Source organism: Uranotaenia lowii, chromosome 3, assembly GCF_029784155.1.
Source record: "Uranotaenia lowii strain MFRU-FL chromosome 3, ASM2978415v1, whole genome shotgun sequence".
NCBI classification, from domain to species: domain Eukaryota; kingdom Metazoa; phylum Arthropoda; class Insecta; order Diptera; family Culicidae; genus Uranotaenia; species Uranotaenia lowii.
Window position 1 is genome coordinate 275,330,904 of NC_073693.1, and position 24,805 is coordinate 275,355,708.

At 39.5% G+C, this 24,805-nt stretch overlaps 1 protein-coding gene across 1 annotated transcript in view; it reads left to right on the plus strand.

Moving 5' to 3' along the window:
- LOC129753450 (gustatory receptor for sugar taste 64f-like) overlaps nucleotides 1-24,660 on the plus strand; it is a 37,853-nt gene extending 13,193 nt beyond the window's left edge. The window contains exons 2-12 of the mRNA XM_055749271.1: nucleotides 15,245-15,430; nucleotides 15,494-15,871; nucleotides 15,936-16,099; nucleotides 16,158-16,267; nucleotides 16,314-16,704; nucleotides 16,772-16,778; nucleotides 22,119-22,252; nucleotides 22,860-22,953; nucleotides 23,011-23,259; nucleotides 24,319-24,473; nucleotides 24,556-24,660. Of these exons, the coding sequence (XP_055605246.1) occupies nucleotides 15,274-15,430; nucleotides 15,494-15,871; nucleotides 15,936-16,099; nucleotides 16,158-16,267; nucleotides 16,314-16,704; nucleotides 16,772-16,778; nucleotides 22,119-22,252; nucleotides 22,860-22,953; nucleotides 23,011-23,259; nucleotides 24,319-24,473; nucleotides 24,556-24,660 (1,944 nt within the window). The 5' untranslated portion in view covers nucleotides 15,245-15,273. The remainder of the gene's footprint in view (nucleotides 1-15,244; nucleotides 15,431-15,493; nucleotides 15,872-15,935; nucleotides 16,100-16,157; nucleotides 16,268-16,313; nucleotides 16,705-16,771; nucleotides 16,779-22,118; nucleotides 22,253-22,859; nucleotides 22,954-23,010; nucleotides 23,260-24,318; nucleotides 24,474-24,555) is intronic.
- Nucleotides 24,661-24,805: the final 145 nt, after the last annotated feature.

Sequence of the window (24,805 nt, forward strand, 5' to 3'; positions counted from 1 at the left end):
AGCAGTTATTTTATCTTAACTTGGGACAAATTTGGGCATTTGATTCCATAAATTTCAACACAAAATCGGCGGGAATTTGGGCAAAACTTAGGAATTATTCAACAGAAATTAAGAAGAAAACGCTTTGAAACATTTTTTCTCATCGAAACACATCAGCAACAATGCGTTCAAGAAACAATTTCATTTGTTTTCACGGATTTCATATCCCCGAATAATGTTTTCAGTCATAACTGAGCTGTGTCTAGAAAATGAATCAACTATTCAAAGATGGTTTTCGAACATTCAATTAATTAAATATGCTCACTCTAAGAATACTATATAAATACCATCTACAAAATCCCCTCATATTCATGAATACATTTTAAGGCGTTGAGAAATTTTTCAAACTGATGCAATTTTTTTTATTTGAAAAGCGTTATAAAACCGAAACGATAATTGTGATAAAATCTAACGCGAATTTTTCGAGAAGTAATAAAAACGGATAGTGATAAAACCAAAAAAACTATCGTAAGGAATGTATCGAATTGACTTTTTCAACTATTCGCCCAAACGAATATTCGGCTGAATATTCGGTCGAACATTCTGTTGAGTTTCCAATAGAAATACAAAAACGATAAATTCTTTGATTTATTCCATCTATTTCCAACCAGATGTATAATACTATACATCAAATCTTTTTTAAGAAGGGATCGTTTTGATTAAATAGCTGGAAGGACAAGATGACTTGTCGCTTCTGAAACGTTTATCATCAAACAGATTGGGTTCCAGTGAAATCTGTGACAAAACAAGTCAAAAAAGATGCCAAGCTATTTGCAGGGCTAGAAGTTGGTCACTTTTTAGTAACTTTGTCACTTTTTTTAGGCTGGTCACTCAGAAGTTACTTTTTTTGAAATTTTGTCCCTTAAGTCACTATTTTGTATATAATTTCCTTACAACTGAGCTTATTTTTTTTAACTTTTTCTACTCATTATTAAAAACATTTTATTGTTTTACGACAAGTGGTATGTATCTATTCATTAGTTTATTAGGTTATTCGTTTGATATTTGTTTGACGGGTTCCTTTTCTTTCCTTCCGAGTCCTGTGGGAATTCACACGACCAAAATTGAGAGAATTGCTCAAATTCAGTAAGAAAGATTATTGATTTGTTTTGCTTTGATATATCGCTTACACAACATTATATGGATGACAATTGGAATTTAAACAAAAATTGTTTTTCGCCTAAAAATATTTAGTTTTTTGTTAATTCCTGACACTTGATCAAAGTTTTGGCATTCGTGTCAAGAAAAAATATTTCCTAAAGTGACACTATTACAACATGTTTAACCAAGATTTGAAGTGTTATGACTTTAAAAGCTTGAATTTGTTAAAAACTCAACTTAATTTAAAAAAAAAAATCAATCAAAATCTGTACAGTGCACTAAATCACATGGCAGGAAACATTCCATGCATTCAATGTTCTTAGTTGTATTAAATGGAAGATAAACTTGTGAAAGTGACTCAATTGAATCGAAAATACCAGATATTTCATTTCTAAGTTCCCTTATTTCTAGACATTTTTGAATCATTTGAAAGATTGGTAGATGTACATAGATTTCAAACCCTTTTTGAAGTTTTCGATAACTTTCAGTAATTTTTGTACCTTTTTAGAGGTTTACTGATATATTTTCTACAATATTCCAATAGGTGTTTCTTGGATGGGTACAATATTTCTGAGGTGTTTCTTGGATCCTTGAGGTGTTTCTTGGATTTATGATTTTTTTTTTTTAAATTCCTTCCTTTTTGAATACATTTTTTTTTTTCTAGTAAATCTTTCTAATGATTGATACGTAAATCATACAACAAAGTCTGCAGTGAATCTCTTAGGAAATATTCCATTTTTGTAAGTAAATTCTTTTTGAGTTAGTTTAAATTTGAAAAATTATATTATACCTTGTAGATTAGTCTCGTAAAATTATTTAGCCTTTTTGTGTTATTATCATCTTAAGTCAATTTTTTCGCTAAGCTTCTTTAAGTCATTGTCAATCTTCTGTCAACATTTTGTTCTTTAACTTCTTTCAAACCTCTATCATTGTTTGTCACTTTTTCATGAGGTTCTCCCAATTTTTAATTTCATGACACTTTCATGAAACGAAATTTCTATAAATGTAAATCTTAACTCAATTTCAAGAAATTTTTTTAAATTTATCGTTTAACATGTGCTGGTTTTTTATTTGCATTTGTAGATCTCTCACATATAACAATTTTGTTGAAAATTTCGGTTTCTGTAAATTTATTTCGAATTGTTAACTTTTTTCAAAAACATTTTCAAAATTTGTGGGTTTTTTTTCAAAGAAAATGGATAAACTCGCAGTTCATGTCGGGCTAAGTTATCCTAGTCTTTACAGTACGATCTTTTGGTTCCCTCCCATTGTTTCTTTAGAACTTTAGGATTCTGCGGTCGCTATTCTTAAATTATCTAAGCTCATTTTAATTGTTCCTCTTTTGTCCAACATATTGCTTTGCTACAAGTGAGACCAACAGTCTTTTTAGTTAGTTTTCGTCTTGATCTGGTCACTAATTTTACCCTAATTTTACTTCGAAGTAACTATTTTGCCCTACTTTTTTACCGCATGGTCGCTTCTAGCCCTGTATTTGAAATTGCTTATTTGATATCGAATCAGATGAATGTCGAATTTTAGCTAGATGTCTTTAAAAAGAACGATGATCTTCAACCTGAAGCATACAATACTTTCTACCACACGTATTTATACGGCTGGATGTGGACAATTTTTTTTTTAATTACAGAAAAAGGCAAATCTGAGCAAAAACTAGGCGTTAGTTACTAGAGGATAAAGAAATAAAATTACTTGAAATGCACAGTTTTTATCGAATCACAGCAGCAGTGTTAAAATCGTATCTAAGGATTGGATTTACTGTAAAAAATCGGTTTGGAACGCAAAATATGAAAATTTTCAAAGAGACATTTGAGTGTTTGATTTGATTTAGCAAATAATCTGAATAAACCCGGGTCAAATTCGGAAAGTTTAAAAAAATATCTGGTCATCCCGGTCAGATTTGACTTTCCTCGAATTTTTTTATTTGGTTTATGGGCAAGCCAAAAACGATAATAAAAAAAATAAAGCTAACTATAGTGAAAAATACACCAATACACCTAAGATGAACCGTAAGTTTTTGATGATTTAGAAGCTAAAAAAAAGCTTTTTTCAAAATATACAAAATATACTTTTGAATATTTTATAAATTATGCAACATTAGTTGAAAAATTTAACAAGTCTGTTATAGTATGATTTTAAATAAAAATATATTCGGCACATTCCGCCGAATACTAAGCTCAACTCTTCGGCATAACGGTTTTTTGGCGGTATTTGGCATCTGCGTGGTGCAATGAATTAGGTTATTAATCCGATAAATATTCAATCTAGGTTTAAGTACGCTCCTAGAGCTTATTTGATATTCAGTGTATTTGTGAACACATTTAATTCACACCTTGAATTCCTATAAGTTTTTGAATCTTCATCATGAGAAAGCTGTATGTTCAAAACAATAGTTAGGTTTAGTCGCCGATCGTAGCCTAGAGGATGGCGTTCAAGTTTTCTAAGCCAGAGATCATGAGATCACTTCAATGAAACATAAAGTTTCACTGAGATCCTATATGTGTGTGCTCGTTTAAACGAAATCCATTGCTATTATGTGTAGTTCTAGGCGATGATTGATAGTGATGATTCGAATAATAAAAGATTCCAAAGAGGGAAAACTTACTGAGCGTTAAAAAAATGTTTTCATTGACTTTTTGCTGTAAATTAAAAAAAATAGAAATAATAGTTAGGGATAGTAGGAAATATTTAAAAAATAATGGTCAATAGATAGATTCGATAAAACAGATAGAGACGAAGGATTGATTTGGTGCGTTAAGTAAGACCGAGTTAACCTACCCAGCAAAACAATTTTGATTAGATATCAGATGATTAGATAGAGAAGAACCAGCCAAAGGCTGAAAGTCTCTCTAAAAAACACAAAAAAAAAATTTTCTCGGAATATCTGAATTTCTTTTTTTTTGTTAAAATTTATTAGTGCTCTATCCTCTATGTTGTAAAAAAATGGTGTTTTTGAACCTGATCCTGATAATGTTCCTTATTATTTTCCTAATCCTAATCCAAACTTAATCATGATCGTGACTCTGATCCTGATTCTGATCGTCATTCTGATCTTTATCTTAATGTGAAATCTGATTTTGATCCTTACCTTGAATCTTGTTCTGAACCAAATCCTTTTGTGTATTCCTGCAAGCTTCAGTTTCTCAATGAGATCTTCGATGGTATTCCAGCGGTACAATTATAACATTTTAGTGGCTTTTTTATGGAACCACTTTCGTACCAAACTACAAAACTTAAAAAAACAGGATGGATCTGGGCCAATGCAAGCTCGTTTATGAACGGAAGCGCCTGCCTGATGTAAAGCATGTCTGAAAAGCGCTATGTTTAGTTGAACATTTTTCGTTTGAAGTCTGCTCAATATTTTTCACGACAAAATTCACTAGGTATTGGTACAAGTGTTGTATACTTATGAATAAATATTCCAAAAGACATCGGTTCAGCAAGTCTACGATTTAATTAGACTTTTCCAATCTAAACCAGGACTCAGGTTGGATTGTGTTGTCACTGACAATTTGTCAGTGGACATATTTATTATCGCTACGCGACACACCAATTAGAACCAACCGTTGAATTTCAGCACAAACATACGCGGCTCAATTATAATTTAAGATGAAATTCTACGAATTTAGGAAATTCCAATAGCAGCTCTCACAGACATGTCAACAGAAATAACTGATGCCATCTGCTCCCAAGAACAATTACAACTATTATGAATGTTTCACAGTTCTAGGATCACAAAATTTTCCTAGCATTGAAACAGCTCCAATCTAACTTGATAGTTGAAATAGTTATCAGAATCTCCTCGCCTCCCTTATAAATGAACCATTCGTAAGTTAGCGAAGCCTAAACAGAACTCGAGCACCGTATGCAAGAATTGGCAAATGATTAGCTCCGATCGGATTGGAAATTGCCGTCCTGCCCCTGGCAGCTGTTTACTGAGCTCTACCTACGATGAAGCGTGGGGCAACAACATCGCTAAAACAACCATCCTTCGAATATGCCACAAAACTTCCCATTGCAGCCATCAGATATCAGACACTGTGTGTGTACCCAGTCAATTATACGCCGAGCTTGATATGAATGGTATCACCATAAATTAAATAAACTAGCTTCATATTTTGCTCCTTGCCTGATAAAGGAAATTGTTTTCCATACACTCGGAGTAATATTGATAGGATTAAAATGTGATGGATCTGACTTTCCCCAAAGTTTGATGCACCTAGATTTGAAATCCTCGACAGACATGATTTTACATCTTGTGATGTCCTGGTGAATTACATATTAAATTCTACATATTAAGTTCTAAAATTTGGGTGCACTTTTGGCTTTCTCGTGGGGCATATGAGAAACATTGATGTTATGTGTTGTTTGCAAATCGCGAGTTTCCCGATTGGGGAGCGCAGGAAGATAATCGTGAACAGGGGGGGGGGGGGGGGGGGGATGCGTGACATCGACTCAATTGGCGTCTCTTGAAAAGCACCCCTATCTATATGGCATCGAAAGTTAGGAACATAGGTATCCTATTTCGTGACACGACCTGGACGGGGGTGCGGGAATTGATGATTATTGTTTACCGAGTTAGCTTTTCGTGTTTTCTGGTTTATGTTTTTAAATCATCCTGCTTGGAACAATGCACGGGAAAGTCTTTTGGTTTTTAGTAGCACGGTATCCACGTGGATACGTTTTGCGGTTCAATAGTTTTCTAAAACGATTCAAGCTGAGCTGAGAGTGAGTATTTTTCGTTGCAAATTGGAAATTATCCATTTAGTAACATTTCAAAGTTGATTCAAAAAAATAACTATGGAATGATCATATCGAAAGGGTGCTTTAAAAGTCGAATTAGGGATTTCAAGTGAACTTTTTCCAGTAGGTACATTTATGTTAATGGACGTATTCTAAATACAACCGGAGCGATATTTTTTTCATTGACTTACAATTAATACTAATACTTGGGCTCAACCTTCAAGGAAGTAACGTAGGAGTTCCCAATATATTGAACTCGATAATGTGAACGAATGTATAATGAGATATTATCGCTTTAGCACAGTTTAATGAATATTTTATTCAAAAATATACACAGTATAAGCGCAATTATTACATCAAAAGAGCCACAGGTTGCCGACTTATGGCCTAGCCGAACGAACCGAAAATCTTTTTTATTGTTTCGATTATGGTCGTATTAACATCTTTATGTCATTCGTGACGTATATCAACGATGCAATTGGCGGACAGCCATTGAAAAACTTATCCAGTACAACTGTGATCGATGTTTACTTTTGGGCTCGATCTCACAGATATCGACTCTGGAAGCAACTGACTTGCCAACTGAGCTATTTCACAAGCCCTCGAACTGAAAATCGTTTGACTAATTGCACTAGTTGTTTCTATCGACTAGGTATTTTCGACATTGCTGACTTGATATCTCATATCTGTTATCCATATGAGGCGTGCAAAAAACATCAGCGAATCATGAGTGGCTCCATAGATAACACCATTTAAGGCTAGGTCATTCCATTCGGCCAAAGTTCATTCGGCCGATGGACGTTAAGCCAAATGGGTTATCAGGCCGAATAGGCCACTAGGCCAAATGAGTTATTTGGCCGACGATCATTCAGCCGAAGGCTGTTAGGCCAAAAGGACGCAAAGCCGAAAGGACGCAAAGCCGAAAGGATGCAAAGCCGAAAGGATGTTCAGACGAATGGTCACTTGGCCGAATGGTTATAAAGCCGAATGACCATTTAGCCGAATGGTCGTAAGGCCGAATGCCGAATGGACATTAAGCCGAAGCCGGCCTGGCATACCGAATGGTAATTAACGCTTGTTTGCGTGTTGCGCGAATGGCTGTTAGGCCGAATGGTCGTAAGGTCAAATGGTCATAAGTCATGATCGTAATTAATGGCTAGGTCAATAAGAAATCTTTTCAACTTGCCAGCATGTTAGGCCAGCATTCGGCCCGATGTCCATTCGGCCTAGTGACCATTCGGCCTAGCATCCATTTGCCCTTACGACCATTTAGCCTGACGACCATTCGGCTTAGTATACATTTGGCCTATTGACCATTCGGCCTTACGACCATTCTGGCTTACGACCATCCGGCCTTACGACCATACGACCATTTGGCCTTACGGCCATTTGGCCTTACGTCCATTCGAACTTACGACCATTCGGCCTTACAACCATTCGGCCAAATGTCCCATTTGGCCTATTGTCTAATTAGGCCAAACATTCTTCGGCCTGTTAACCCATTCGGCCTGGCGACCTTCGTCCTAACATCTTTCGGAATGTCCGGGCCCAGCGAAAAATATTACCCAGTTCTACAGTGTGCTTGTTGTGGACATCATAGAGCGCCTTTCAACCTTAGGAAATAGCGATGTGCTTCGCAATCTCAAGAGATCGGAAGCAGTGGATACTCGTAAGAACATTAGACACATTCTACCGTGACGTGAAATCGCTTTTCCCGACTTTTCTGCACTGTTATCGTTCTAGATGTCAACCAATTTACTTGAAATGAAAAAAAATGTAGCAAACGGTCGCAAGTTGAATTTCCTTCAAAATGAATATAATTTGGTTATTTTAAAATTTAAGTTGTTTTTGTTGTGACTAATTACTTTTGTGACGTGAATTCACGCTAGAATTAACCAATTCGGACTTTAGTACATACATCTTTGAATTCCTGTTCTCTCTGTGGAAATAGAATATCGGTGTCTTCGAATGAGTTGTAAAAAAAACAATTACCCACAATTTGATGTACGGAGCTTCTCGATTGAACAACAACGAACGAAGTTATGCTGACTTGAAGTTGTGTCGTGAATTCACTCAGTTCAAACAGAACAGGGTAGTTGACTGAATTCACGTCACGAAATATAAAGTTATACCACTGACCACACTGACTTGACTCTTAGAACAAAAATTCAACCATTTTCTGTCTAATTTTTTTGTTGTCAGCTTTTGCAGGTTCGCAATAACGACGGCAGGTGGCGAACCTGAAAAATTCGACAAAAAATGCCCTGTAGGAAAAATGGTCCTGTTTAGCCCGATTTTATCGTAGAAATTGCGTGTTTTATTTTTAAAGTTGGGTGGCATTTCCTAACTGGGATAGCATTTCTTCAAATCGATCGATGCGCACTCTGGAATCGACATTGCGTACTGTTGGAAAAATGATTTTTTTTGTTTTTTTTTCTGGAAAAATTATCCAGAAAACGAAATCGAGTGTCCAGTCAGTATGGTCAGTGGTTATACTGTGGTTATACTGAACCATTATTTGGAGTCTTCAAATTTTATGTAGACTTTCAAAAACGATATTTTGTTGTTCCGAGTTTTACAATCATAAATTTTTAGTATCTGCACCTAACTTTTTCCTTATTTTGATTGGCACTTGAATAGCAACATATTGAGGGATCATATGTTAAAATAACTACTGTCTTTATTTAAAGATTCACCAAAAAATGTTTTTTTTTTATTTTTTTTCAATCTTTTTGATTTTTTATTTGAAAATAATGAACTTATTAAAAAATCAACTAAATTATGCTCGATTTGTCAAAATCCGACCATCTGGAGGGTCAAAACAGCTTTCAGAGCACATTTTCATATAAAATTTAACGAAAAATAAAATTTTGTGACGTGAATTCACTCATTCGCGCTGTTGTAACTCAGCTAGATTCCAACCGATTTCTATAAATTTTAGTGTTTCAGAATCGTCTTATCATTTTTAAATAAAATCTCATTTTTTTATTTAAAAAAAAGTCTAAGTTTTCTCGTAAAATTAAAAACATCCCTTTTTTTGTGACGTGAATTCACTCATTTGCGACTGTTTTTGTTCGCTTTTCAAACCAACTATATTGGATATAAACAAATTCTTTTTTCTACAAAATGAAGCCGTGTTTTTTGGCTTCTGAACATACTAAAAATATTTCTGAAAAAAAAATCATCCATATATTAAAATTAATGATTTTGTAAAAGTTGTCAAAAACACCACTTTTTTCAACAAAAAAACTGATTTTCAAAATCATCTAACACATGTGTAAAAAAACTTTTTTTTCTCTTTTTTCCGTTGATTTTGTGTGATTTGAATTATCAAAATTATAGGCAATTTTGAGATTTTTTGATACGCGAACGGATAAAAATCACTTTTGAGCGGTACAAGCGCGTGGAATGTGTCATTAGTTTTAAAGTTTTGTAAGCTAATAAACCGATTCTTTACATCTTTAAATTTTTTTTTGCAAATTCTTTATTTGAAACGGCTTATACCTTTAAGCTTTAAGGAGCCAAACTCCTTTTGTTTTTTTTTACAATAGTTTGCTTACTTCTAGTTCCCTTTTTTTTAAGAGAAAAGAAAACAGATAGGGAAATATGAAAATAAAAATAATTATAGACGAAGATCAATAGCTTTTAGGAAAAGGTATATTTCGAACATGTTGTCAAAGTCTATCACAGCCAGCACATCTCTCACTGGAACATAGGGTGGTTTTCCTCGAGCCCGAAGGGAGTCTATCAATTTCGTTCTAGCGACAAGATGGACCTCGCGCGACCAAACAATATGTTCGATGTCGTGGTAACCTTGGTGGCAACCACACGAATTGCTGCCAGCAATATCATCGATAGAGAACCGCGTCTAAGGAATAATGATTAGACATGAGACGGGAAAATATACGAATAAAATCCCGACTCAAGTTCAATCTATTAAACCATGGTTTAAGGCTTACCTTTGGGATAATCGAGTGGAACCACCGACCCTGCTCATCCTCGTCCCATTTGCGTTGCCAGTTGACAAGAAAGTTTCTTCGAACTAAAAAGTAAAATTCGTTGAAGGCGATTCATGCTGATACGTGTCGCCTTCTATCGTCCCCACCTTTACCAGAGAGTCAGACTTTTCATTACCCTCTATCGAGCAATGCAAGGGAACCCAGACAAAGATGATGGTATCCGAAAAGGGGTAGGCTTAATAGATGATTTCTTGATTTCTCTATAAGAGACCCATCATTTTATCAGCATCGACGTGTCTATATTTAGCTTCGAAAATTCTTGGAATCAGAAGTGGACGGTGCGGATCCGGGATTCCACGAATTTCTTGCTTCATCGACAAATCAAACTGGACAGAAGTAATATCGTAGTCTGGGTTGAAAACACGAGCTGGAGAGTACGAAGAAAGGTTTACCTGCATTGACATGAGGACATTGTAGATAGACATAAATCTGGTTTAAAGATTTTGCTCAAGTAACCTTTCAAAATTAACGATCACCAATGGGTTCATGACCTCACACCTGATGAGGAACCGAAGTGATAGTAGATTGTATCCATCTTTCAAAGGGAGTATTCCTGCCAAAACTTCAAGACTCATGTTGTGCGTTGAGGGCATACAGCCCAAAGCGATGCGAAAGCCTATTGGATACGCTCGAGTTTGATGAGGTGAGATTTGGCAGCCGACTGGAAACTGAAGCTACCATATTCTATCACTGAAAGAATAGTTGTTCGATACAATTTTAAAAGATCTTCCTTCTGGATGGGCTCCCCACCAGGTGCCAGTGATTGATCGGAGAAAATTGATTCTCTGTTTGCATTTTCCTTTCAGATACTCAATCTTCTTTCTACATTTCCACGTACATTTGGAATCAAACCAAACCCCAAGATACTCAAAACACCTTGATTGAGTGAACGTTCTGCCTAGAAGTTGGAGCTGTGGTTGGGCTGGTCTATGCTTTTTAGAGAAAACCACCAACTCCGTTTTCTCTGGAGAGAACTCAATCCCGAGCCCCAAAGCCCAGGATGACAATCTGTTTAAAGTATCTTGTAAAGGTCTGTGCAGATGTGCCTCACTATTACCTGTTACAGATACTACGCCATCACCTGCAAGTTGTCTTAGTGTGCAGCCTTCAGAGATACAACTGTCGATGTCATTTACGTAAAAGTTGTACAAAAGTGGACTCAAACATGAACCCTGCGGGAGGCCCATGTAGGAGGTCCTTTTAATTGCAATATCTCCTCGAGCAAAGTTCAGATGTTTCCCACAAAGTAAGCTGTATAAGATGTTGTTCAATAGTGTAGGCAGACCCCGGGAGTGCAAGTTGTCTGACAAAACCTCTATGGAGACTGCATCAAAAGCTCCTTTTATGTCTAGAAACACTGAAGCTATTTGCTCACGTTTTGTGTACGCCATTCGGATCTCTGAAGACAGCAAAGCAAGACAATCGTTTGTCCCTTTGCCCTTTTGAAACCCAAATTGAGTACCTGAAAGGAGACCATTTGCTTCTACCCATTTATCCAAACGAAACAAAATCATTTTCTCCATCAATTTGCGTATACAAGACAACATCGCTATTAGACGGTACGAATTCGCATCGGAAGCTGGTTTTCCGGGCTTTTGAATAGCGATGACTCTCACTTGTCTCCACTCTTGGGGAACAATGTTGTTCTCCAAGAATTGATTAAATAAATTTAACAAGCGAAACTTGCGGCGTCCGGGAGGTTTTTCAACAAGTTAAATTTGATTTTATCAATCCCCGGAGCTGAATTGTTGCAAGAGAGGAGGGCAAGTGAAAATTCGACCATCGAAAAGCTGGAATCCAGAGCACACCTATCTGGAGACACATTCATGATTACTTTTTGCACTGGTGTAGAATCTGAAGAGACTTTCCGTGCGAAGTTGAATATCCATCTATGTGAATATTCTTCACTTTCATTTGTAGATGATCGATTACGCATGCTCCGTGCGACTTTCCATAAGGTACTCAAGGATGTTTCCCTTGATAAACCACCAAGGGAACATATGTTTCAAAAAGGACGAGGGTTCCATGTTTTCGAAAATCTTTGAATGTTTTTGATTTGTCCTTATAAAGCCTGGAACACTGCTGATCAAACCATGGGTTTGGGGCCTTCGACTAACACATGAATCTGGGATGGGTTTTGTTTGAGCGCAAAGTGCACTTTCATGGATCGAACGTGAAAGAAAGTGGTACTCCTCCAGCAAAGGAGGTAAAACATTCATAGAATCAACGGCATCTGTTATTTCGTCCGAGTACTTTTTCCAGTCGATGTGTCTTGAATTTAAAGTGCTGGCCCTATTGGTGATTGTCATTTTGATTGGCAAGTGGTCACTACCATTGGGATCAGGGATTACCTTCCACTGACAATCCAATGGTAATGAATTTGAGCAGAGTGAGAGGTCAATTGCACTTTGTCTTGCAGGAGGTTTAGGCAATAGGTCAATCAAGACGTAGTGAGGGAGGGCGGTACCAGCGAAGGTCACACGGAATGAAGCTGAAGGCGAGTACTTTGCGTTACGAAGTTGGTAGTTCTGAGTTGACGGCAATCCAAGATTTCCAAGATTAACATACTCCGCCTCCAGACCAGGCGCGGATCTAGAGATTGCTCTTAGGGGGGGTGATTTGGTAAATTTTCAAAATTTCTGAATTCTGTACATCTGTTTGTGGCTGGCTTAGTCTTAGGCAAAACGCAGACAAATGTTTTTTTTTCACTAATATGAAGTTGAATTTACGTTTATTTATCTAGTTGGGGATATGGAATGACCATTGGTTTTTCTTATCAGATTAGAAATCCATAAGCAGTTTAATTTTGAAAATCGTACTTCATTTATTTTCAGTCAAAAATAAATCTGTTGGTATGATATCAACTTACTCAAATAAGCATCTCTGGTTTTATAGTTATAACTACGTCTTATTAATTTTGAAACTATTATAATATTTGGGTAAAAAATCCATTTACACAAGTTACAATTATATTCAATCGTAATATTTCTCTTTTGAGTTCCAATTTTAATCCGTATGCTGCTTCATTACCTATCGAAACCCGTCAATGTAGACGTCAATCAAAAAACAATCAAAAACCAATAAACATTTAAAACACAAATAAGGAAGTATCTAGACAAAAATATAGATTGCAAATCATTATATTTAATTTTTTTTAAAGAGGTTTGCTGAGTAGATTTTTTTTTATATTTTATCGAATACTTAAAGCTTTTATTTTGCTGTGGCTAACAAGATTTAATAGTAGAACAGTTTTATTACCTGCACCAGCGAGGTTGACTACAAAGAGCGGACAGACTTTACAAAAATAACCTTGCTTAGTTTGGAAAAAACCAGCCAACTTTTGAATGTTTCCAAATGCATTGCACTTTGCGTATCGTTTTTCTTTTTCAGCACTTTGACTTTTCAAATGCTCGGAGTATGGAAACGAAAATTGTGGTGGAGGTACCCAGTGTCTAGTTAAAATATTAAGCTTTATGATATCATCTATAGTTGAGTAAGGTTTAAAATGAGCCTTCAAAACAGCACCTTTATCTATTTCATAGACTAATGGGTCTACAGCAGATGCGAACTTGTGATCATTCTGGAGGTCAGATTTGCTAGTAGAACTTGAAAGCATTTCGATGCGTTTATGGTTCCTCTTATAATCTTCGGTGGCATGCATGTTCCTGAAAGCAGAGACTAACGGTAGCAGATCCAGATGTATGCAAAGTTCGATCGATCAGATTGAGGTTATTTTCCCACAGTTAAAAAGTGTTACTGAAATGGTCAGATTTATGTTACGAATATTTCTAGCCGAAAATAGAACAATTATTAAAAAATTTCATCTGTGGACCCAATAATTTTTTTTTTAAGAAAACCATCAAGTATGGTAAACATGCATAAATAATAAATAATAAATCACTTTATGATCAACTTTAAGATGAATGTAGGCTTCTTTCAGAAATCATTCAGAATTAGTCACTATCAACCGACGTTTCTGGTACTGGCGCCTCCATCAACTCTGGATATCGGTTAATGAAGAAAACCAATCTGCTGTCATGCTTAGGAAATTCCTCAGGAGTGAGGTGCAAGCTTTATCCTTTTCACACGCCCGAAGCCAACATGAAGTTATACTCGCGCATACTGTTTATACTCAATTCAGGCATATTTTTAAGCAGCTATTGAATTCTTATGCATGCGTTAAAATGGTAATAGCTATGTTAAGGTATTTTGACACATGAAAAAGTTATATTTCATCTAAATTGAGTTAAAAAATTGATTAATTTTTCCGCCTGGGGGGGGTGATCACCCCCATCACCCCCCCCCCCCCGTAGATCCGCGCATGCTCCAGACTCATCTCTTTGATCACGCCCTCAATCTCTACGTCTCGAGACGGGATGTAGACGTGATACTCCAGGTTTATAAAATTACTGGCAACAATATCGTTTGCAGCTTTCGATATAGCCACAAGAACGCGCAGCTTATTTGGACGCAGTTTTGTAACACTGGTTACAGAGGGCCACCTCGCTAGATCTTTGGTGATCTGTACCACGTTAAGAGGCTTACCGTTCTTTTTGGGCCGGATGAAAACCACCCAAGATCCAGAGGAAAATTAGCCCTCAGTATATTTTCGGAGTCGAGTTGTTCTACTCCCAGTTGGGGGTGATGAAGAATTATCATCCATTCGAGAAAGGCATTTGAGGGACCAGCTCATTTTCGTAGATGGAATTTTCATCATCCACAGCTGAGGGGTTTAACCCCCCGCCTTCGTTCATATTTTTTCAACGGAGACACTAATGTCTTGCACTTAATTGTCAAAACCACGTGATCTTCCTTCGTTGATTGAAAATGAGTGCCACGAATGTCAACGAGCGGGACAACCAGTCGGATGAAGATGATAAGGCCGTTTGTCTAACAATGACGACGATCTTCACCCGCCTACCAGGGGAAACACTCCAGCGGGGGCCAATTCCCTTTCACGGGGAACAACGGAAAAAAACTGCAGGCCACCAGCACTCGCCAGGCAAAGTTTCGGGGAAGTCAACTCAACACCTTTCCTTTGCTAGCGAGGGCACTTCTCCGCTTTGGTAACTAGTAGGAATTTGATTGTTCTAAAGGTCACCATACGGCAAAAAACAGCGGATTGAACGCGGTAACTGTCTCTTATCAACCGAACAAAGAACACTTTTTTCACACACGAGGCTGCACGAAACCACGACCGTGTTCACTGACTGATGGGAGACGAATGATCTTTTAATTTTGTATTATTAGTATTCGCGATAGACTTTGAAATTTAGTATTGCAGCCTGAAACCATGCGGATATTAATGCAGCTTTGGTTTTATGTAGATTCAACCTAAAATAAATCGAGCATTATTATGATAATGGAATATCCTGATTGGAGAGATGCTCAATCACTGTGCAAGAAGTTCACCATGCTCAAAATGGATACCACTTTTACATGTACGAAAACAAAAAGGTTCGACATCGAAAAAGCGACCGCCAACGGAAGTTTCCATGTTGCTATTGCTCCAAGTAATACACTGTGAAGTCTAGGAGAAAAAATGCACATCTTTAAAACATGAGTTTTTTTTACAGTTTTTCAACTTTCGCAAATTTTCGGAGTTTTCCCCTTGGGTAACGTAATGGCTCGTCTTCCATCGGGGTACAAGTTCCGCTGGTGGCATCCGGCGTGTTTAGTTAGCTCGTTGGCCATTTTTGGAGGTTATGCGGTGTCTGTATTTAGCTTACTCCGACACTTACAGCATTTGAACGCCATCAACATAGCGGAGGCATTCTTTTTTGGCCTTTGTGCTTCCATCACCGTTATGATGAAAAAGATTGCCGAACGCTGGCAGATGATAACGACCATTTGGTACGAAACGGAAGAGGTTTTTCTGCATCAACCCTTTACGAATGCGTTCTTGACCAGAAGAATTCGGACGATGGCTGCCGGAATGTTGCTGCTGGCTTTTGGTAAGTTATCATTTATGAGTCTTTTAATCCATGTAATTTTACGTACTTCCGATTTGTTCAACAGTCGAACATCTTCTCTGCGTGGTCAATAACATCGTCAACCTGAAAACTGAAGCCACCTACTGCAATTGGACCATTGCGGATCCTTTTGAGCACTATGCACTGAAGGTCTTCGTTTCCACCTTTAAATACATGCCATATAGTTTGCCTTTGGCTATTTTCAACGAGGTTCGAAGAAGCTAAATCGTGATATATAAACAAAATTTGACAGTTCAGCTTTTTACAGTACATCATCCTTTCGATGACCTATGCCTGGAACTTTATCGATATTCTGCTCATCCTTGTCAGCATTGGGATACAGTCGCGATTTGATCAGCTCAACAAATACTTAGCAGAGCGGAATAAAAAAAAAGAAAAAGAAGAAACAGCCGACCGATGAAAGCTTCTGGGAAGGTATTCGAGTGTTATATGCGTCGCTCTCGGAGTTGGTCGAAACCCTGAACGAGCACATCAGTCATTTGGTGTTGGTATCGTTTGGGAACGATATGTACTTCATTTGCTTGCAGATTATGAACGCAAGTCAACGGGTGCCGCTGATTATCAACAAAGTTTACTTCGTCTATTCGTTCCTGTATCTGATACTGAGGACAGCACTTATGTTCTGGTACTGTTCGGTAGTTCACGAGGCTAGCTACGGACCTTGTAGCTTGCTGATGAGAGTACCGAGCGAGCAGTACGGTGAAGAGTTACAGCGGGTGGAAATGTACGCGAAACGTGGAGCTAGCCTAACTGGATTAGGAACGTTCCATGTTTCAAGGAAGATCTTTTTAACGGTATACTTTTAGGAACATTGTTTTGAAAAAACTGTTTTTTTATGCTCAAATATTTCTACTATTCTAGGTCGCTGGTACAATTCTCACCTATGAGTTGGTCGTTCTGTCTTACCGTAGAGCAAATCCTGATGTTAGTCAAGGAGTTGAATGCATTTTACCATATTAAAAGTTAATTTATACAGATAATAAAGTGTTTATCCAAGTATTTGGAGGTTTGACTAAACATCCGAAAGAAAGCAATCAAACTCTGAATGGTTTCTTAAAGGAACTTCTATAAACAGATATAATTTCATATTATCATAAGCAGGTGGACATATGTGGACCAATTACTATTGAGAGCACTTCGAGATTGTCAATACCCCTGCTAGGATTGATTCTGAGCCTTACTGCGTTATGAATTCTTAGGGATCTGCTTGACGCTTTTGAGTAACGTGTTACATGTAGGAACGACGAACATCACTTTCAACACGAAGTCACTGGGAGGAAAAGCTAGTTCATCATTAAGCAAAACGACTCCACCGCATTGCTTCTACACTCCAAATTCAGCCTCTATGCGAATCATGAGTAATCAATATCATACCGGAATTGGCTTAAGAAAAAAACGCGATCGGTGATGATTCGATTTGCGACCGCCGGCATTAACCTCCAAGCGCAATCGAACAACGCATGACTGAAAGAAACAAAATAAATCCGTTTTCACGTCCCTCCCTATCCCATCACAAGACGAAGGAGGATGGAAGTAAACACCGGCCAACTTCAGGCAGCCATCGAACTGAGCACGTGTGGACATTCCCTTATTTCAATCCAAGTAGGCAGTAACACAAAACACAATACGCATTCAATGGGAATCCATTCCCTTTCCCGTTTCCTTGGGGTAGGCAGTAAGCGAAACACAATCCCCATTCAATGGGAATCAACCTCGAAAGGAGGCCAAACGCCAGGAAGCCACCTTTGTGCGTTTTTTGATGATTGATCGGTGGCAGAGAGCCTATGAAAAATATCCCTCGTCCTACATCCGGCTCAGGTAGTATACTGGTTAAGATGTCGGATTGCCAGGACGATATAAAAATGGTGTTGTGAGATCGATTCTCAATTTTAACATACGGCACTTTGATTTTTTTTATATTCTCTTGTTTCTGGGAAAAATTATCCAATAGGATGAAAATCTCATAAAATTTTTTCTTGGTTTGAATGTAGTGGTCATGCATCATTTTTTGGGAGCTCGAGTCCATATGCCAGTAGTGCATTCCAAACATATCATCTCTGGCACAGTACACTTTTCAGCGGTTTTTCGGCACAGAGATTTGCTAAATAGGCCTTCGATTTTCGCAAACTCTTCTATGGGTGTAAGAAACTGTGCCACCCATTTGGATAACTGATTTCTACACTGAACTCTTGGGATCCTGTAGGGACATTAGGCAAAAGCAATTAGTGGTTTGTGCAGTGGTTGCCCGCTGTTAGTGAACTCAGATAGCTCGTTATTTATTTTATTTACATAGTATACCTAAAACTCACTCGGTCCATGGCAACCGTTCTCCAATTTCTCCGACACTCCACATTCGCCAGATCATGCTCCACTTGGTCTAACCACCTCGCTCGTTGCGCTCCTGCATTCTGGCATTCTCGCAACATGTCCTGCCCAGCGTATCCGGCCAGCCTTCACCACCTTCCTAATACTGGGTTCGCCGTAGAGTCCCGCGAGTTCGTGGTTTATCCTTCGCCTCCACACTCCGTTCTCCTGTACGCCGCCAAAGATGGTTCTTAACACTCGTCGCTCGAATACTCCGAGTGTACCGACCGCCCTGCCGGGTCTCACGGCTGGTGTCATTGTCTGCGGTCACCAGTGAGCCGAGATAGACAAAGTCTTCGACTATCTCCAGCTCGTTGCCGTCGAAAGTGAACTTGTTATTGCTGGACAAGCGGGTTCGGTCGGCCTCGGATCCGCAGGCCAGCATATACGTCGTGTTGGACGTATTAATCAAAAACCCAATCCTTGTACCCAATTCTTCCTGCTTCGCGTTTTAGTTTGCAATATATCTCCTCCACCACCGCGGATGATCTGCCGTCTATATCATTGTCATCGGCAAAGCAGATAAGTTGACTGGATCTGTTGAAAATCGTGCCCCACATTCCGCCCACCGCTCGTCGAATAACACCTTCTAGCACCACGTTGAACATCATGCAGGATAGACCATCACCTTGTCGAAGCCCCCTGCGAGATTCGAATAAACTCGGCAATTCACCCGAAATCCGCACACAGCACTGCGTTCCATCCAACGTCGCCTTGATCAGTCTGTTCAGCTTCCCGAAAAAGCCGTTCTCGTCCATGATTTTCCATAGCGCGTTACGGTCGATCGTGTCATATGCGGCTTTGAAGTCGATGAATAGATGGTGAGTGTCACTTGGTTTTCGTGGCATTTTTGGAGGATTTGCCGTAATGTGAATATCTGGTCCGTCGTAGACCGTCCCTCCACGAAGCCGGCCTGATGACTTCCCACGAATCTGTTTGCTTGTGGCGTTAGGCGGCGGAGTAGGACTCGGGACAACACTTTGTAGGCGGCATTGAGGAAAGTGATCGCTCGGTAGTTCTCACAGTCCAATTTGTCGCCTTTCTTGTAGATGGGGCATATTACCCCCTTCTTCCACTCCTCCGGTAGCTGTTCTATGTCCCAGATCCGACCTATCAACCGGTGTAGGCAATCGGCCAACTTTTCCGGGCCCATTTTGATTAGTTCAGCTGCGATGCCATCCTTCCTAGCCGACTTGTTGCTATTAAGCTGGCGAATGGCTTCCTTAACTTCACTCATCGTTGGGAGTGGCTCCTCTACGTCGATGGCTACGCCGGCTGTGTACCTTCCCCCACCATCTTGATCTCCTGCATGTGCACCGTTCAGGTGTTCATCGAAGTGCTGTTTCCACCTTTCGATCATCTCACGATTGTCCGTCAGGATGCCCCCGTCCTTATCCCAGCACATTTCGACTTGTGGCACGAAGCCTTTGCGGGATGCGTTTTTCTCCTGAACAATTCGGACTCGCTGCCTCTTCCGCTGTCGGTGATTTTCCACATTTTGACATGTGCCTCTTTGCACGACCGCCGCTTCCGTCGTTCCGTCGAGTTCGCTCTACATGACCGATGACGTTCTCCGCAGCACTGTTGATGGCTGTCTTGATCCCAACAGTCTTCAAATGGGGCTTTGTCAAGCTCGCCCTCTGCCGGCAACGCTGCTTCGACCGATTGCGCGTAGTCTGCCGCGATCTCAGGTTGCTTAACCATCACCAGATAATGGTCTGACTCGATGTTGGCGCCTCGACAGGATCTGACGTCGATGATGTCCGAGAAGTGCCGGCTGTCAATCAAAACGTGGTCGATCTGTGATTGCGTTTGGTACGGTGATCTCCAGGTGTTCTTGTGTGGGAGGTGGTGCTGGAAAAAGGTACTACGAACGGCCATTTGTTTGGAGGCGGCAAAATCTATAAGTCTGAGGCCGTTTCCGTTGGTCAGCTGGTGTGCACTGAACCTTTCAATTGTCGATTTGAATTCTTCTTCCTGGCCGACCTGAGCATTAAAATCCCCGATGACGATCTTGATATCATGTTTTGGGCAGCGGTCATATTCACGCTCCAGCTGCGCGTAGAATTTGTCTTTGTCCTTATCGGTACTTCCGAGGCTGTGCGCGTTGATGATGCTGATGTTGAAGAACCGGCCCTTGATTCTCAACCGGCACATTCGTGAGTTGATCGGCCACCACCCGATCACGCGTTTTGCATCTTTCCCATCACTATAAAAGCTGTTCCAAGCTCGTGTGTGTTGCCGCAGCTCTGGTAGATGGCATGAACATCTGGGTACGCAGCGCTACGATGTCGAAACTGCGGCTCGTCAATTCTTTGAAGAGCACGTGGGTACTGCCCACAAAATTTAGAGATCGGCAGTTCCATGTTCCAAGTTTCCAATCTCTAGTCTCTTTTCGTCGCGTGGGTCTTTGCCGATTTGCCGAGAACAGACGCATACGAAGCCCCTTTACTCAGTCTGCATTCGACTAAAGCATTCACCGGGGTTGGGTACCCGATCTTCGCTAAGGTTGCTGCACCCCAGCTAGCACTAGGGGAGGTAGAGAATAGGAGTTGCAGATAAGAGGTGCTGTGACAACTACCCGAAGATTGGGTGTATGGGGTCTCGAGTTGTACATTGTCTACCGTTCGCTAGCGGTAGGTTCGAATTCTCCAACGAGGCCGCATTTACATACCTCAAGGCCTTGATCCCATACATCGGTCAAAGGCTTTACAACCAAAGTTACCATGCTATACTATCTTCGTTAGCACGTTGTTGCCTTTTTTCTATATGAAACCTCAATCGTTTTCGCTAGCACTAGGCTTGGGATAGAGTAGCTTTTCATGCTAACTTACCAAGGTTATTTCGTGATCCATGGTTGTTCAGTACCTCTCAAATCCGACAGGTGCGCTGTTTAGATCGCACTGTTTTCTGCTACGATTTGTAGAGCGCCACACTTTCCTCCGAAATGCTCTACACTCGTTTACGAGCACAGTTGAATGCCAGAGAGCAGAAGAAATCCCAAAAACACACTACTAAAGTGCATTTTTTCTTCTCTTCCTACCGCAGTAGGCTAACAATCAGCACGAAACGATATTTCTTCTTCTTCTTTTTTTGTGGGAAAGAACCTAACCAATTGATTTGCTTGAGCGCTGCTCTCCTACACTTAATGTGCTGATTTTTTGCTCTTGCCTTCACCCTGGCAAAGCCTTCTTTGCTACTTTATTGGTGTACTCTCGGCTTCTAAGCAGAGCTGGGCCAGTGTTTCAGAACGGAAAATTCACTGAGTTGCATTATTCAAGCCACTGGGGGAAAAATTGACAACCATTCCTTGATCTTTAGCACGATTTGAACGCAAACCAACGGAAAAGCAAAGGCATGGGAATGACTCAACTTTGAATCCGAACTTCTTGGGCAGATCGATAAACTCAGACCTGGCGTGTAGCGCTTAGTTTAACTTTTACTGATGTTCTACGGTATATTCAGTGATGTCGAATCCACAAATTTGCGGAAGATTTTTTTTATCAACTCACTTAACTGAAATGTGATACATAAAGAATCATACGCTCAACCTTGAACAGAATTTGGGTGAGGGAACAAGAGAAAATCGAGAAGCACTTACTCGTTGATCTGGGCATAATACACATAAAGGCTTCCTTAAACTGGAACTTTAGTCGGGGGCTAATATTGCACTCAAGAGCAGTTTCTAATGGAACAGATTCTGGTAATAGGCTCGACTTAACTCTGCGGCTCAAGCCCTTCTTCATTTAATAAGTCCCGATCCAAACTCCTACCTGTTCAGTTTAGTAATAAAAAGCTACAGTTTTAATACATTATGATGTTCTTTCTATACGAATACCCACAGGTTATGGGTCCCCAGAACAATCCGACTACCAGAATACCGGAAGTCCCGGATCTCATAAATTGAGCCTCCGCGTTGAAGCCTTTCTTGAAGCGATGGGAAACGTGTTTGAAATGGAACCCGCAGAGGACCGGAAGGCAAGAATTGCCTTGGATTGGATTTCTGGCTGGCGATTATCCGAAAATTGTCCAGGAGAAACGGATGACAGTCGTTGAGATGAAGATAATGGCCCGGTGTTTGTCGTTGAAAAGGAGCAGCTCCATCTACAGAAGAAGTCGCACTTAAGCCATTCGATAGTTTTCGGAAGCTCGCTTAAAACCGACAGCAATTGAGTGTTTGCACATCACAGAGAAGTAATCAGTTCGGTAAATAAAGGACTGTCGAGAAAGGACTGTTCTTTTGGAAAGCTGGTTTGAGACAATTACTTCAGAGTTTAAACGCCAAAGGCTTAAAAGAACACTAGTTGATTGATGGCCGTGTTGACCTTTAGTTTTGTGATCCTCCAATTATTGTAAAAATATACGTTGAAAGTTTAAACGTCCTCAAATAAATGGTTATTAAAATAAACTGTTTACGAAAGTTTGAAATTATTCAATTCATTATTCATACCTCTAAAACGTTTCTTGAGGTGCCTAGGAATTTCCGTATTTAAACACAACCAACTAGATTATAGCAGATCACTAAATGCAAAATAGTAGGTCGATCATGTTCAACAAATTTCATCGTCAAACAAACGTTTTGGAGATCAAGAAACGTAAAATTCACAGTGATTTCGGAAACTCATCCTCAAAAGATGGTACTGTTCCGGCAGATAGGTTCCACCAAGCTATAGCTCCAAGTGAGACAGACAACCAACAATTTTTAAGACCTTTAAACTAGAACGCACTTTTTTCAGTAATTTTGGTCACCCAAATTTTCGGCATCTTCCCTCTGGGTAACGTTCTGGCTCGCAATCCGGTAGACTACAAATTCGGCCGGTTGCATCTCTGTTACTGGATTTCGGCGATTGCCATTTTCGGTGGCTACGCTTTGGCAACGTGTAGCATCAATCGAGTTTGGAGCAACCTGAACGTTTTCAACATCGATGAGGCACTGTTCTTCGGCATCAATGCCACTTGTTCAGTGATCACTTGGAAGATCGCTCGTGAATGGAAGTTTTTGTCAACTAGGTGGTACCACACCGAGGAATTATTTTTGACTGATCCATTTGTTAGAGTTTCCTTAAAGTGGAAAATTCGTTTACTTGCCGTGACAATACTGTTGTTAGCCCTAGGTTTGTGTTTTTAACATAAGTGTTTTTCAGTTCAGTCAGTTATGAACCTATTTTTCTTTTAGCCGAACACAGCATGTGCGTTTTGAGTAATATTCTCTCGCTTTATAAGGTAGCATGGAACTGCAAATGGGACATACCGGATCATTTCCATTTCTATTCATCTGCCAATTTTCAATCTGTTTTCAAAGTATTTCCGTACAACGTACCGATGGCCATTTACAACCAAGTAAGATTATCTGCTTAAAATCCATTCTTTATTTTTTTTTTTTTTTTTTTTTAAAAACGAACACAAACACATACAGGGTCTCAATGAAACTTGATGTTTCCTCGAAGAGAATCCCTTTTCTTAATTCTAAGCGTACATCTTTCGAGGATATGATGGCTAGCATCTTACAAATGCTAAAACCACCAACCCACAGAAAGTGTACTATGTGTGCCGTGACCGGGACTCGATCTCATACCCGCTGGCTTAGAAGACTGGAAGGCTATCCTCTACGCCACGGGCTGCGGCGATGAGGATAGCCTTGATTCAATGATTCAATCATTTAACTTTCCAGTACGTGATAATTTCCATGACATTCACATGGAACTTCGTAGATTTGTTCATAATACTTGTGAGTATCGGAATTCACGCAAGATTCCATCAGCTCAACATTTTTATCGAAAGTCGTATTCATCGAAAGCAAGATGAACAGTTTTGGGAACAAATCCGGATTCTCTACACGACCCTTTGCGAACTGATGGATGTTTTAAACACCCATATCAGCAAACTTATGTTCATCTCATTCGGGAACGACCTGTACGTTCTTTGCAAGCAGATCTCGAATGCGAACGCGTATCTCCCCTTTTTCATCAATAAGTTGTACTTTCTCTTTTCGTTTACTTTTCTACTGTTGAGAACATTTTTGATGTTTTGGTACTGTTCAAAAGTTCACGACGTCAGTCAAGAACCGTTTCAACTGATTGAAAAAGTATCAAGTGATGACTTCTGCGAAGAGTTGAGGCGAATCCAGATGTACTCAAAGAAGGGTGTTGGCTTCTCCGGCCTTGGTCTGTTTCGTGTTACCCGACAGATTCTACTTTCGGTAACTATACTTTCCTTTATAAATGTCATACCTACTTCTTATCCACGGTAGAAACAAAGATCAACTATTTTTACTTTTGTAGGTTGCTGGAACTATTGTTACCTATGAGCTTGTAATGGCAATGTATCGGAGGCGCTCTCCTGTTTTTGAGTTTGAACCAAATTGTGACATGCCGAAGCTAGTTTGATTATGTGTTATAATGGTTTCCTCAATATGAATCGTGAATAAACTATGTGTTTGATATGACATTCTTAAATTAAAAGGTTATTTTACGAGTTTGTAGACATTTGGAATAACCAGCTTGTTCTTGTGTTTTTATTTTATTTTGACGA